General features: G+C 41.3%; 1 protein-coding gene across 1 annotated transcript; it reads left to right on the forward strand.

The window, feature by feature from the left end:
* Positions 1–946: 946 nt before the first annotated feature.
* iqck (IQ motif containing K) lies at positions 947–14721 on the forward strand. Its single transcript, XM_061026872.1, has 9 exons — positions 947–1073; positions 1161–1288; positions 1378–1528; positions 1618–1715; positions 2001–2053; positions 2192–2269; positions 2353–2437; positions 8438–8549; positions 12830–14721. The coding sequence occupies exons 1-9, from the start codon at positions 962–964 to the stop codon at positions 13006–13008; spliced, it is 996 nt and encodes a 331-aa protein (XP_060882855.1). The 5' UTR covers positions 947–961; the 3' UTR covers positions 13009–14721.
* The last annotated feature ends 992 nt before the right edge of the window (positions 14722–15713 follow it).

Consider the following 15713-nt stretch of genomic DNA (forward strand, 5'->3'; position numbering starts at 1 on the left):
GTTAAAACTAACTGTATAATGTTTCCTTCTAGAGATAATTGTTTCTCACCATGCAGTATTTTCTCTGGTTGATCGTCAACATTTTTAAAAGTGGTAACAGTAACAGCTGAATTTAAGTCCAACAGGATTGTTCCCGGGTACATCTGGATCGATTGAAAGTGTCTCTAAAAAAGTAAGTACCTGACATCTGCTTAGTTTATGCTTTCTCTTAAGAGTTAAGTTATACTTCTTTTTTGAGTGAACTGGATTTAAATTATTGATAGAAATAAATTTAGGAGGCAATCAACTTTTTGTTGTAACCAAGAGTTAATGGTAAAAAAAATGTTTTAACGCAAAATCATGTATTGTATATTTTTATTCGAGATCACAGAAGGATTTAGCGGGATTTTCAGCTGATTTTGAGTTGAAGGGGTAAATTAAATTTAAGCATATTAAGATATCTGCTGCCCTCTAGCGGTGAATACCGGAAATAACGAATTATAAGTAGAGGCGCTGCAGCGAATTTCAATCAGTGTTTCAATAATATCTAACTGAGAAGCACAGTCAAAGCAAACTACGCTGTTTTTATGTGTGCAAAAATCAGGTATGTTAATGACCCGAAATTACGGTTTGTAACGTTAATTTTACGGTGTTACGTCATCAAAACATAAGGTTGATCATTTATAAATGAAAAAAGAATGTCCATAGAAACACGTTAAAGTCCACTAAAGTAAAAAATAATAATAAATAGGCCTACTTTGTGGTTATAGTTGTCATAGTTGATGCGGTCGCGTTCAGAAAGAAAATCCTTTAATGCCCGATAATGGTTACTCGTTTATACAACAACTCTGATCAATGTTGCTTTATTTTCCCATTAAGTTATTTCCTTACAGTTAAAGTCAATGTTTATTTCCCATTGCCTCTTGAAGTCTTGAAGGTTTTTTGGGTTGTTGTTTTTTTGTTAACACCGGAAGTCATTCTCATGACTACTTCCTTGGCAACCAGTGAGTCCCCGGCAACCACTATCGCGATCAGCAAAATAATGGCTAAAACAATCGGTGCCAAAAAATCACTTTGGCAACAAGTCTGTGAAGGTAAGGTGATAAACACTATTTGTTTAAGCTTCTGTTAATGGAAACTATGTACAATAATAGCTTTTATTTTGTTTGTGTTTTCTGGAGAGTATGAAGCTGAGCAGCCCCGTCCTCCCAGTGCTGTGTGGACAGATAGCAGCTCAGTGAGCACCCAGATCTCCCAGTACAGTGCTAGTACACACTCCCCAGTCTTCTATGGACTCACCACAGCCAAGGTGAACATATCCTTCAATTTATCCTGTTTCTAATCTTGTAGACATTGTCTGACAAAACTATTATACAGTACAATCCTTGGTTTCATCAGGTGTCTGTGGATGATGATCCGCTCAGAGACTTTGACCCTCTTCTTGGTCACCCGGCTCTCGCTGGCTATGCCGTGTTACAAAAACCGCGTCCTTCAAGCCAGAGGCCCCAATCAGCATCAGGAACTACATCACCTCTTAAACTACAAACAAGTAAGATGATGGCTCACGCTCTGCAGGGAGCATCTGTCTGCTTTGTCATTCTTGTCTGTACGTGATGTATGAATGTACCTTTGTGTCAGGTCCTGTCATACAGTTTTTGGAGAGGGGAGTGTTTCCAGTGTTGTTGCCTGGACTCGAGGCTTTGCTGACAGAAGCTCAGAAACATGGCTGTTTTGAGGTCTGAGTTAATTGATAACATTAAAATGATTTTAAAATGTTAAAAAGACTAAAAATGTTGTGGTTTTAGGTTCTTTTAAATTACTCGAGTGTTTCTTTTTTGCTGTTTTCTACTTTAAGCTAGCCACTCTAAATTAGATTGAATTTCTTTTTTTTTACTTCACCACATTCATTTCACAACTGTAGTTGTAAGTTGAAAACATGATCATATTGTAAATGTATATATTGTTATTTATTAATAGTTTTGTGTGATGTACAATATTGATTACTTTCTTTTGTGTTACAGAGGAAAATAACAGCTTTTAACCCGTTTGATTTTCTAACTGAGTGGCTTTACAAGTAAGAGCCTGCACACACACACACACACACACACACACACACATATGCATACACACACCTTAACCTTAGTTATTTTAAATCTTATTATCTGAATGCTGTGTGTAATTTTTTTTTAGCTAAATCTTCTCTTTTCCTCAGCCACAACCCCAGCAGGCAGAAACAGATCCATGTGAACTTTCACGACATCCCATTTGTCAAGAACTGGCTCCGCATGCAGTGAGTGTACATGATGTGTTTTCTTATGCAAGTAAGGTAGAGCATTTTTCTGCTCTGTCTCATCAAACCTTTTCTTTCTTCAGTCCCAGGCCTCCCATCCCTCTGTTTCTGCAGCTGAGCGAGGATCAGGCTGCTCTGCTCATCCAGGCTTTCTGGAGGGGATACAAGGTACACTCATCATGACAGGGAGCAAAATCAAAAAGTATTTTATTAAACTAGTGCTTGGACTGCAGACAAGAGAGTTCATAAAATGGACCTGAAAGATGACTGGAAAATATAGGCATGGAATTCTTAAATTGAAGAAAATCCAAATGTATTTAAATGAAAGGTCCATGAGAAAAAAATCTATTCCTTTGACCAGAACAACAATATTTAAGTTACTGCCTGAAAACATTTGGATATTGAAAAATGATCGAACCCTGCAGTTCCCCACAAACCACAGAGATCTGTGCTGCTTGGCGTTGTGCGAGTGTTTCTTTTAGGATACTATAGACACCCTGCTTCATGTGCATTGGTCCAAAGTTTGATCTTGTTGTATAATACCATCCAGCTGAAAAGCCTCTCTTCCACGAGGAACGCAATTTCATTCAGCAGCATGATTATGTCATCAGTGATGTCGGCCTTTAATTCCTTCCTGTGTGGGCGTTGGAGTGCTCTGTGCACTGATATAAATAGATCTAAACAGACACTACCAGAGGCAAACAGCAGAGTTTTGACTTCACACGCAGATAAAGCCGTGTCTGGTGTGAGGTGAGGATGACAGCAGGGGTTCAGGTTTTTACTTCTCTCAGCAGAAGCTCTTATTTATACAGCTTTGTTAAGCAAGCTATTGGGAGCAAATAAATGTCATGTGCAACTTCATAAAGATGTGGAAACATTATTCTGCTTCTTGTTGAATTTGTGTATTGCGTGCATGAAAATATTTTTTGAATATGTGCCTATGTGAAGCCACATCTAGGACTATTTATGAACCAGCAGGGGGCAACACCTCTTTTTTTTCCTGTAACAGAAATACAATCTTACTCTCCACTGTTCACATGGGGTGGCAGCACTGAGCAGGCTGACCCCACTGTGCGGAGAGAGGTTCAGCAAGGTCCACTGATAGCACTGCATCCCAGCACCCAGAGGGGTTCACAGGAGGAGAGACACAGCCAGGAAGAAACAATTGTTATATGATGGGATGATCTATCTGGAAGGATTAAGCTCAGGCTATGTTAGGAATATTTTTAAATGTATGCATGGATGACAAAAAGGATGAAAAAAAAAAAAGCCAGATGATGATTAGGAATGCTGTGATACGGAGGGAAATGCAGCCCTTATGCAAGAAAAGTGAACCAGATGGAGGCTGTGAACGCAGCACAATCCGGGTACAAAGCTGAGGGAAGGCCTCTTAGGATCATCATTTATTCAGGATACACAGGGCGGAGATATTTTGGTTAGTCGCAAAGTCCTCATACAGGCGGCGTTGTGTGTCACTGCTGCTGTTACCTCAACTCCAGAGACAAAAACAGTTAACAGCTCATTGAGCAGACGAGCAGGGACGGGGACATCAGCACAAACGGAGCTGTGCTGCACTGATGCACCGTAAAGCTTCACTTGATTCTGTGTATGTGCCGGCGTGGAGCGTTCATATTTGTTGTCTCACATTGTAAATCTAATCTGACAAAATTCTCATTATAAGACTTTGGATTACAGACTTAATATCTAAGTGAACAATGACGAGCTATATTTCAACCTAATCTGTCCAAGTGTAAGTTTTTAAATACTTGAGAATAGTTCTGAGGGTTTATACAAGTGTAATAGGATTATGGGATTTAGTTTGACTTGATGATGAAAATGAGTTTTATGTTTGTTGTTTTGATACTAACTTGTCATTTATAAAAAACTTAATGACTTTTGATAATCATGATGTAGTTGTGATTAAAACCTCTTCTTTTGCCCTGTTCCCCTCAACCACTCCCCCTCTTTCCCCCGCACTCTTACACCCTCTGCTGTTATATAACTCGCCTGACGCAGCGCTGACTGCAGAGTGTGTGTGGTTGTGTGTGTGTGTGTGTGTGTGTGTGTGTTGGTAAGAAAGACAGACAGACGAAGGGCCAGGAAGCAAAGAAGGAGGGTATTTTTGTAGATTGGAGCTTTATCCCTCCATTATTAATGTGATTCATCCAAACATATTGAGGACGAAGGAAGAGCAGCAGCGGTACAGCATGTACCCACACACACACACACACACACACACACACATCGGCCTAGACGATGCGATTGTCTGTTGTTATACTCACAACTATAAAGAGCTGATGGGTCTAAACATGTTACATAATCTTCTTTATACCGTTTGCCTCAGCCTAGCTCTAATCCATTCATCCATGCCCTGCTGCTGTAATGTACACATATGTACATGCACACACACATCAAACACACACACTCCACTGATCACCAGGACTTCTCAGACTCTTTGAAGTCTAAGCTGAGTTGCAGTAATGTAGCTACTGTGTAATAAATAGGCAGTGCAATTAGGCAGTCAATACTGAGGATTTGTGGTCAAGCAGCGGAGCAGGATTGTATCATGATCTTTTCCACTGTCTCTACTAAGAGATTTATGAAGCAGACACAATGCAGTTAGCCTTTTCCTGGCCTGAGCGGATCACTGTCCTGTGTGGAGTAGCTGTGTAGCTGTAGGGATTGTCTTATAGATAGTTAGATGAGTTCACAAGGCCTGTATGTAACACACATTTGTTGTCAAAGGAATCAGATTGGGCTGATTTGAAGTTTGAGTTTGTTGAGTAAAATATAACTCTCATGTTTTAGCTGAAAGACAAATGTTTTCCACTTTTCCATAAGCCCTCGTGATCACCCATATACTGTAAAAAAAAAAAAATGGAGATCATTCCCCCATTGGTTTCTGAAATGGAGTTTGGAAGTTCATTGATGGCAGTGTCCATATTGGAAATGCTGTCTCACACTAACTAACAGTGGAGCTGAGGCAGCAAAAAGTAGCATTTGCTTTATTTATGATCTTGAGGGTACACGTTTCCTTCCAGCACCAACTATTGTGCAAAGCTAAGATAACTAGCTGCTTCACATTAGCAGAACAGACCTGAAATTAGCTATCTGTCCATCCACCTCTCACAAAAGTTCTTAATGTTATTTCCTCAAAACTATACTTTGGCTGCAAAATGTTAAATTGTGGCTCATACACTTTTTACCAACTGCTATTTCATCTGCCTAGCAAGTCTTGTATCTTCGTTAAACTTGCAAGAACCTTGTTGTTTTTTGATTCTCAGAATAACAATGTAATGCAAAAAAAAAAAAGTAGTATTACTATTATTTGGTGAATCATTTTAAATTATTTTTTTATCCAGTTGAAACGTGAAAGTCTTCTTGGGCTGGCAGGCTCAGTTGTGTCTAAAAGGGGCGCACTGTGAGCAGCCTACTGTGTGTACTCTTCTTGACAGAAACTAATAGAGCTGTTTAAGAGAATCTTGCACGCTCTCACCCGGAGAGCCGCATAGTCCACTGCAGAACTAGGTCTGAGATTCCAGCTGAATGATCCGGGAGCAGTGCTACATGAATGGTTTGAACTGAGGTCCACAGTTGAGACAGTGATGGGCCACGCTGTGACACTCATGCAGAAAATATGTCAAAGGCACTCAGGACACACACAGTGGCTGACGGCTCTGTTTCGTCCTCACTTTCCCTTCATACAGATGGGCTGTAGGAGGACACTGGACCAGGATTGGATGGGATACTTTCATCATATGGAGTATTTTAGATCTAATTGTAGTATAGTCTTAGTGACACTACATACATACTATGCCCGGGTCTCCAATGCATTGATCAGACCTCAAGTTGATCTGCCAGTGAAGTGTTGATGGAAGCATCAGTCAACAAAAACATGAAGGATCGGCTTCTTGGATGGGGTGTGAATCTGTGCCTTTATACAGCCTGTCACTGCGTCTGCTGATGTGACTGCAGCCGCTTCCTCCAAACAGAAACCATTGTGCTGCTGCAGCAGCGTGTGAGACTGGGAGAGGAGCTCGGTCACACAGGCAGCTTTGCACAAAAAAAGGCCGGCAGCTTGAAAGGCCATGCAGGGAGATTGAAGTGTGTGTGAGAAACTGTGTGCACATATTTGTGGGAACGTAGTAAGTGTGTGTGTGTGTGGGGGGGGGGGGTTCTACTTGTGCTGCAAGTGGTGTCAGCTTTGACAGATGGGAGAGGATGAAGCCCCTGTTTTGTAATTTGATTCGTATGTCTTTGTGACTTTCACTTTATTTCAAATCTTTATTGAACCTCATAAATTACTGAGGCTTCCATCATTTGCAATAACGTTGAGATACAAAGATGCAGAATTTAAACAGTCTAGAAAGGATCATATGCGGCGAAATGAAAAACTAAACTTTCGTAATTTTTTGCAGTTTGATGATGAGATTTTCAACATGGTGTTTAAATGAAAATGATCTATAGAGGCAAATACCATGATATTTATTTGTCATGAATATGCATTGTGTGTTGTACACACATGTGTTGTTGCACTTTTGCATGCTAAATGATGCGTGTGAATTCATGCAGCCTTGCAATGTCCTATAATTTTTTCTAATCACTTTAATCCGTACCTTCATGCGCACACATGAGAAATGACTCACAAGCACACATAAACAGGCTCAGTGAGAAGGACAATTACAGCAACAAGATAGCGTATTATCAAAGACTCAGTAATGATTCAAACTCGTTAGATGAGATGGGAACTTGCATTTGTTGTTTTGTAAGTGTGATTCAAATGTATTAATATTCTCAAACAGCACACCCGGTCTTTGATGCACAGTGCGCACAATCACATTATAATACTGGGCCCCTGCTAATCAGCTGTGTAGATGCACACAGACGGCCTTCAAAACTCTCATGCATTCACATTCAACTCAGCTCTTTGTCTCCTGCTGCCATGCAGCATCGTGCTCAAAGCATGTATATTTAAAAAACAGCCTTTCAAGAAGCTAGACTCCTGTTTTGCTCCTGTGTGTGTCACATTAAGAAGCATTGCCTCAGGGGTCCAATGGCTTTCAAGCATTCCCATCATTTAACAACAGAAGAAGAACTTGGAGGTATGAGGTTTCTGCAGAACAGCTATTGAAAGTGACACAGAGTAGAAATGGCCACACAGAAAGATGCACACAAGATGGTGAGCAAACACAACAGACTCCAACCCCCCCTCACCCCTGCTGACCCTCACCCCTTATTTCCATTTCTATGCTTTGCTCCCATCAGCAGAGGGGCTGTTTCAGCGCCGTGACACCCGCTAAATTAACTATTGAAGCCTGCTAGGCTAACCCATTCCTCCACCCATTGCCAGGCTTATATAACAGCTCCACTTTCATAACCATTGCTAACATAGCAACACTATTGTGGCCATTAAAACATGCACTCTGGAGAATGTTTGGTTCCAATTGAGAGGGAGGCGTAAAGGGGCCTGGAGAGAAGAGAAGAGTGATGGATAAAAGAGGAGGAGAGAGTAAGGTGTTGTTAGAGAGAAGAAAGAGAGGACAGGGTCAGAGGATACTGGGAGGAGAAAGATGCAGAGTTATGGGGGAGTAGAAGTAGTAGAAGGGGACAAAGAGAGAAAAATGATTGAGCCCTTCAGGGATATTTTCTATTCATCCAAATCAATGATAGCATTTAGTAATCTCTCACTAAAGCCAGCAGCCTACACAAAACCACAACACAACAACTACAGGGGTTTCCTCTGACAACAAAAGCGTGACCAGCTCCAGACCAGACGGGGCAGAGAGAGGAACAAGAGTCAGCTGGACATGAATCTGCAGCAGAGTTTGACCCATTTACCCATCTACGTGGACACACAGGGTTATACATCTTAACACGCTTCATTACCATCAATAGCACTGGTTTTTCAATGCAGAAGGGCCCTTTTCAGACACAGCTTCCACCATTCCACAATTCTCATATTACAGCAGGATTTAAATGGGACTTTAAATTGGCCAACACAAAATAATTTATACATTTTTAAATATAGTACTGTCTCATACGCAGTAAATGAGAAAAAAAAAGTCCAACATACAGAAAGATATAGTAACGTAAGACAGCACTGGCAGCTCACTTTTTTTGATGATGTAACCTTATGCAAAGCTATGTACCTGTGTGTGTGTGTTGTAGATACGAGTTCGCCCAGATGTGCAGGAGCTGCGCCTGTGGCAGAAAGAACTGAGGGAGAACCGTGACATTGCCAAAACTGTTGAGCAGTTCTGGGCAAAACAAGAGAGCAGAGGTGAGAACACACACATACACACACGCACACGCACACGCACACACACACAAATTCATATTGTTTCACTGAATGAAAGTTCTCAGCTCACCAGCAGCACAACATCCATGAGGTTAAGTTTTCTCCTGTGGCCCGACCACATCTTACAGTCACGGAAATAAGCTACAGTGCAACCCATGCAGAAGTATAGACACTGATACTCACATATACACACCAAATGGTGCACAGTACAGTCAGACACACACTTTGACACACAAACTGCAGGGATAGAGAAGTGATCTGAACAGAGCTTTGAAGTGAAAGCGGAGAGATGAGGATATGAAAGCCGCGACACAGAAAGAATGAGAGCAGACACGGAGATTGAGAAAGAAGAAAGAGACAGGGAAGTGAGTAGGGAAGAAAGAGAAAGGAGATTGCGAGTGAAGGAGAGAAAGTAAATGTCTGCAGGGCTCAGGGTGTGTATGTGTGTGAGAGAGATACTGCAGAGGACAGGGATACATGTGAAGACAGAGAGCAGACACAGAGTGAGGGTGATGATGACGGAGAGAGACGAATGAAATGATAAAGTGTGTCCAGGCCTTTGATTGAATCTGTGTGTGTGTGTGTGTGTGTACTGTATGCCAACATGAAAGAAAGAGCAGAGCAGCTGGGAATGCAGGCATATGTCCAGGATGATTTACTGGCTTTAGAGCTCAATGAGAGTGACAAAACTTTGTCCTTGAACACACACGCTCATGCACAAAGTGGTCAGCAGTATTAAACAGTGCTGGTTTTTTAGGTGATACATGAAAAGACGGTGGCAAAGAGTCATTTTCTAATTTTTGCATTTTAGCTCATAGGAAAGCTATGTTGTCACATTGTAGACTGTATACAGATGGACAACAAGCCTCAACCTCCTCCAGTTGTACAAAGATGAAGCCAAAATACTATATTTGGCATTTTGAGCCAGAGTCTGCACAGTAGACTGTCTGGAAGAGGTCTTGATGTCAACCCACAAAAACACACTTTCTACTTACCGTTAAAAATCTGAGACTCTTGTATCTTGTTGAAGAAGACAAGATGGAAAGTTATTTGACTCTTTTGTTGGTGTTCTGCTGTGTCTCCTCTTCTTTGCTAATCAGGTGCACACAGCGCTGCAGGACCCACATTCGCCAACAGAGCTGTCAATCATGGCATTTTATACCTTTTTATAGCATCACATAACCAATTAATAGGAAACCACCACGAAAATGATGACTTGAACAAAAACTAGCGTGATGATAACTGTCCCATTAGCCATTTCTGTAATTTCAGGTATGTGCTAATAAGCTAATTATCATGCTAATTTACTACACAAAAGATAATGTGGTAGCATGATAACATGGTAAACATGAGGACAAAAAAACATGATAACATGGTAAACATGATATCTGCTCATCATAAGCATGCTGTCACTGTTATAGTGAACATGTTAGCGAGTTAGCATTTAGCACAAAGTTTCAGTCCGACTTAGAGGGCTTTTCTTTTTGGCTCTTTCATTGTTTCTGAAATAAGGCAAATATCAGATTCCAAAGTGAACTCGACCCAGCTGTTATCCCACTTGAATATTACTACAAAAAAGTTATTTGTTCACATGGTTATAAAGAAAAAGGATCCTGGTCCTTTATAAGATAAATAAACCATTGGGGCACTTCTGCCTGTGTACGTAGCTTAGCCGCCTGTCGTGTCACCTCTTTGTTTGTCACCTACAGACAATGACACCATCATAAACACACACTGACACATTCCACACAACAAAGGCGCTCACTGCAGCAGTGTGGGGCTGACGAACATTCCTCCACAAAAACACTGAGCTGCTGCTGTTAACTGCTGCTACTGCTCCTGCACCGCTGCTGCTGACCTGACATTATAGCAGGGGGGCCTGGGGATCAGCGCGTGTGTGTGAGTGAGAGAGAGAGTACAAGAGAGTCTGCCATGTCCGTCCCAACTGAAAGCCCTTTCCTGACGTCTTCAACAGAATCTGAAATGGTTGTGAGGATAGTAGGGAACCAGAAATGTGTGAGTTAGAAACAGCAGAGAGCGATGGAGGGAGGAGGGAGGGATGATGCTGTTTGTTGGCTGGTTTATCCTGCTGTTGTGTTTTTGGATGTAATGAGGCAAGCACTGCCCTCCAGCACTGACAAATAAATGACCCATGTTAGGGTCTGTGGTAGAGAGCGGATGAGTTAGAGATCGAGGGAGAGAGAGATTATTTAGGGAAGCCACCTCTCTACTGTAAACACGCCCTCTTAAGTCGAAACCGCAACAGCTGCACCCATCTCATCTGACCCGAGGAGACCGGCATGTGATTCCTCTCCTGCCATTTCACATTTCACAGTCTGAAATCAGAATTAGTCAGAGACGCAGAGGAAAAACAGAAGCTGTGGGAGGAAAGCAACTGAGAGAGCGGACAAACAATGATACCTCAGGATCAAAAGGTCACAGCTTGTTTGGCAGGTGCAGCTTTCAGCAGCTCATGAATCACCACAGGACTGTCCTTGACTCTAGACGGACATGTCGGATGTTTACCTTCAGCCTGAGTAGTGAGCTAGCTAACCAGAGAAACACCTCATAAGTGATTGTAGAACATTGCATGTTATCAAAAGTATATCATAGGATTATACAATTTTTTAAAAATGTGTCAGCCACAATTTTTTTTTCTTGCAGCATCTGGCGCATGGTTAAATTGTGCATTTTTCTTGTCAGAATCATTTATAATATAGACCATCTGCAGAGTATTTTCAAACAGAGAAATTCACTTTTAAATAATAAAAAAGCTCTTAGGAGCTGCATCAGCGCTTCAACTGATGCTACAGATGTTACTGAGTAATAAAAGTGAAATGAACACTTTTCTAAATCTCACTTTAAATCACCACTGCAGTCATTTGGATATTAACAGAGCAGAACCTCGACTATTAGCATCATCTCGAGCCTGTCTGTATCTCCTGTTATGGTATAAGTGGCCATATATAGCAGCCTATTCATCATTGCTTCACTTCTATAATGTCACAGCTATCGCCTTTTACTGGCAGATCACAGAAGGCCGAAAAAATGCAGCTGTCACTGCGAGAGAGAGATGGGCTGAATCATGGTTTGTCTTACAGGTTTTAAAACACAGGCCTTTAAATATTTTCCCTATCAATTATATTCAATAACGTCTTGACTAATGTACGAATAGTTAGGCAATCACCATAAATTGTACACTTAGAGTAAAATCCGATGTTATAGACCCTCACACATCATCCACTCCAGACAACTAATTCCAAAAAATGTCCCTTTCAAAAATACCCCTTACACATGACATTATTATTTCTAATTGTTATGTAATGTATTTTTGTATGTTGAAGTCTATACTAAATGATATTGTCTTTCTTTACTGTCCTCCTGCACCTTGTTTTGTATGCTTTGTTAGCACTTGTACTGTTTTCACATTCGCACAATAACGAAATAAGTCTTTTAAGCTTTATTCACACAAACGCAAAACTCCTGAAAAAGCGGGTGTGCTGAGTCCCGGGAGACAGGACATGACATAAAAAGCTGCAAAAGTCCCAACGTAATGCGTCTAAGGTATACAAGATAGTGGACAAATTACACTTTTTGCCTGTTTCTTAATGCGACATGTTATTGGACATTTCTCCAGTTTCAACATAATAACATATTGGCAAGCAGAAAAGAGTTTGTAGCAGGGTCCCAACGTGCTCAAAGATCCCACCGGTTTCACATGATAGGTCATCAATACCACACACTGGATAGGAATGATTTTTTTCTGACTACTGCCTGTTGTGTTCACTCACCCGAATACTTGGTGTTATTTTTACTAAGAGACTGGCAGCAAAAAGTCTGAATAAAATCTGTGTTTTCAAACATGCTGCCCACCCGGATAATTTGAGGAAATCTTAATGAGTGCAGTGCAGGTGAGAAGAGGCTTTTGTTTTGAAGACAAAAACAGAGGGTAGCTTATTACTTAAGAAAATCTGTACTAGAAACAGAAAGTGGGCCAACATCAAATGTATAAAAAAAAAAAAAAAGGCTTTCAGACATGCATTGGTTAAACTTTTAGGAAGTGTCTGACAAATCTGACATATTTCAATTTTTTAAGAAGAGATGTTTCATGCTTTTTGAATGCTGTTTCCTCAGTGGAGTGCAGACTAGTAGAGCAGAATGGCAGGTTTGACATTCAGGAGTGATGATTATTTATTACAGCCTGTCTAAAACACAACAGAGCACCTGTCCATGTTCAGGAAGTTGTTCTTGTTTGTCTCCAGTTGGCTCTGTTATGGCAGATCTTCCAGAAAGTCCTCAGCCCGGCAACTCAGACGTGTCCATCCAGGTTGTGTCCCCCACCCCCCAGAGCACTGTGGTCCACACCCCCACCCCCAAGATGACCCCTGAGGTCGTTGATTGGCTGATGACCCCCAGCTTGCTGACGACCAGCCCAAAATGAACTCCACACCAACACTGACTGATAATCGTGATAAACCATGACTGCGGCGTCTCCGTCTTTACCAGGAACTCGAAACCTCGTCCAGACTTGGGGTTCTATTAACTGAAATCATTGCTGTGTGTACAAGGTTTGTCTGGTGTTTAAAGGCTATTAAACTGTGTTAGGTTGATGTCAAAGTGACCAAAGTGATCACTCAAACAAGCCATTAAAAACGCCTGTAACCAATTGGATATGGCCATGTGAGGATTTATGGTCCGAGGTCCGTGTCTAATTAGTTGATTGCTTTCATTGCCTTTTTGATGGATCACTTCCCTTTACGAGTCTCACCCAACGAATGAACACCATACAGCAAGGTTCACGTGTAATACTGTAGCCTCTAGTAGGACTAAATATTTCCTCTCAGCCCCTCCAGCAGACCGCTCACTGGTTGATAACCAGCTACTTCATTTTCCTTGTTGTTTCTGTTTTCCTTAGCAATATGTATCGCACCAAAGAGATTGGAGCATTTCCGATTGAGCCAGGAACTGAGGTCAGGCTGAAAGGTGATCCTGCATGCACAGCAGCACTGTGTGTCAGAGAAACAGAGGAAATTAAAAAAAGGAAATTGAAAAACATTGCTGAGAGGGCTGACAGGTGATCGACAGCAACTCTGACCGAGCAGCAGAAAGGAAAATCCAATAATCTCCATTGATCTTTCTATTCCCCCACTACTGAATAAAAAGGCCTGTTATACATCTCTTGATACTATGGAAATTGAACATTAGAAGCTGAAGAGCAGGTTTGAGATTATAGCCCATTAAACAAATCAATTTATAATTAATTATATGTGAATGTATATGACCTTGTATGGAAAAGTGTCACTAAAATTAGGAGTATACACTCGCTATTATAGAAACTGACACTGTATGGTGGTGTCTCTGCTGCAGCTGAATGTTTGACGTGTTAATTTCATGTATTTTACATATCGTTTTATGGAGTCTGCTCAGTTTTTTTTTTTACATGGATACAGTTTTGTCTTGTTATTCTTAAATGTCAGACACTTTGCATCCCTCCTTCCTGTTTTTTTGCACCTTCTAGTCATCCAACATCTTAAATGTCACATATCAGCCATGGAAAGTTAATTTAATTTGATCAGCAAAAGTATTGAGGATAAAAAGACTTCACGCTGCTTCACTGACCGCTCTAATATTTGTGATAATGTCAACAAGACAGTGCAGGTTGTTGCTGTCTTCTCCTGGCGGTGTCATTAGACACAGAATAAAGTGCACTCCTGGCAGATTTCCACCCCCTCCTTGAACTCTGCGTACCTGAGAGGATACTTCTGGTGTCTCCACCCCAGTGCCTCTGCGGAGAGGCGAGGCGGGGGAGGTCTCCTGATGGATGGCATCCCTCGACCATGCACTGATGCACGCTGCCTCACAGTGGGCCACAGGGAGGGTCATGTATCTCCCTCTGCAGGTATGTGGATGTCTGGGAGACAGCTGCTCCTGGGTGAAGTGATAAAACAGCCCATTTCATTCCGGGGACATCTGATAGTGCAGCCAGCTCCACGGAGTCTGACAGCACTGGAACCGAATTAAACTGGATCTTTGAGCAGCAGGAGAGAGGGGGCACCAGGCCGTCAGTGTAAAGCCTGAAAACAGCATGTTATGGGCTGTGATTCATGGCTGAATGTATGCAGAATACACACTGTAAACACTCAAATCACACCAAATCTATCTCATTACACTTCATATAAGCCTCATTCACCTGACAAATTCAGACAAACATTTTATTTAATCTTATTTCCAAACACAACATGCAGGATGTAAGAGGCCTAAGATTAATATAATATATATGTATATCTTTTGATGTATTATTAAAAATATATTGATTAAAACTGCCTTCAAGAGTTTCAAGTTTTGACATATTTGGAATATATAAATAAACTTTAAGTAAATGGTACCACTCTAATGTCCTATGGTTATTTGCATGCTAACACAAGCAGCTTGTTAGCTTAGCTTGGCATAAAAAATGGAAACGGGGGGATGGGCTTGTTGGGATCTGGGTCCTCGGACCTCTAAAGTCCACAAATTGACATGGCACCGGGGTATATTGTACGGTGGTTTAACATTTCTGGCAGAATGTAAGTTCACTGTGCGACTAAATCGTTTAAAATGCACAAACAAAGCTCCAGATTTATGTTCTCACTCTGCACCACTTGATTGTCGGGCGTGACCTGAGAGCTCATACTATAGCCTATGGATTAAATCAGGACAGAGGATTAACAATTGTCAACAGATGTGATTTTACGTTGTCACATATGCATGCGGCTCAAATATACACACTGCAAAAACCTTCTAGCATCTAAATCATAACAAATATTACCTATCGGCAGGAAATATCTGCGGATCTCCAACTAACGTTTCTTTGATGACAGAAGAAGAGACCAATTAAACAGACATGTCTACTGTTGCCACGTATATATCAGACATTTTCTGACAGTTTGTGCAGGCTAAATCAGAGGACAAAAGTCCAGAAGTTTGGGAATTGGCTCGTGGCTCTGCTCTTTGTGCGAGATTTTGCAGACCTTCATTTCAAACATGCGAGAAAATCATCCAACTGGTCGGGAGCAGAGGTGATCGGGCCGTGGTCGGCCATTGCACGACTGAAGCTATGCTATCTGGCTGTCATATGATTTCAAAATGTGGACTCAATTGGCCTGA

The sequence above is a fragment of the Labrus mixtus genome, chromosome 20 (assembly GCF_963584025.1).
Source record: "Labrus mixtus chromosome 20, fLabMix1.1, whole genome shotgun sequence".
Taxonomy (NCBI): domain Eukaryota; kingdom Metazoa; phylum Chordata; class Actinopteri; order Labriformes; family Labridae; genus Labrus; species Labrus mixtus.

Coding starts and splice junctions, on each gene's coding strand:
- iqck (XM_061026872.1), top strand. CDS start 962: ATGACTACTTCCTTGGCAACCAGTGAGTCCCCGGCAACCACTATCGCG. Junction 1,529..1,617: donor ACCTCTTAAACTACAAACAA/GTAAGATGATGG, acceptor CCTTTGTGTCAG/GTCCTGTCATACAGTTTTTG. Junction 2,054..2,191: donor CTAACTGAGTGGCTTTACAA/GTAAGAGCCTGC, acceptor TCTTTTCCTCAG/CCACAACCCCAGCAGGCAGA.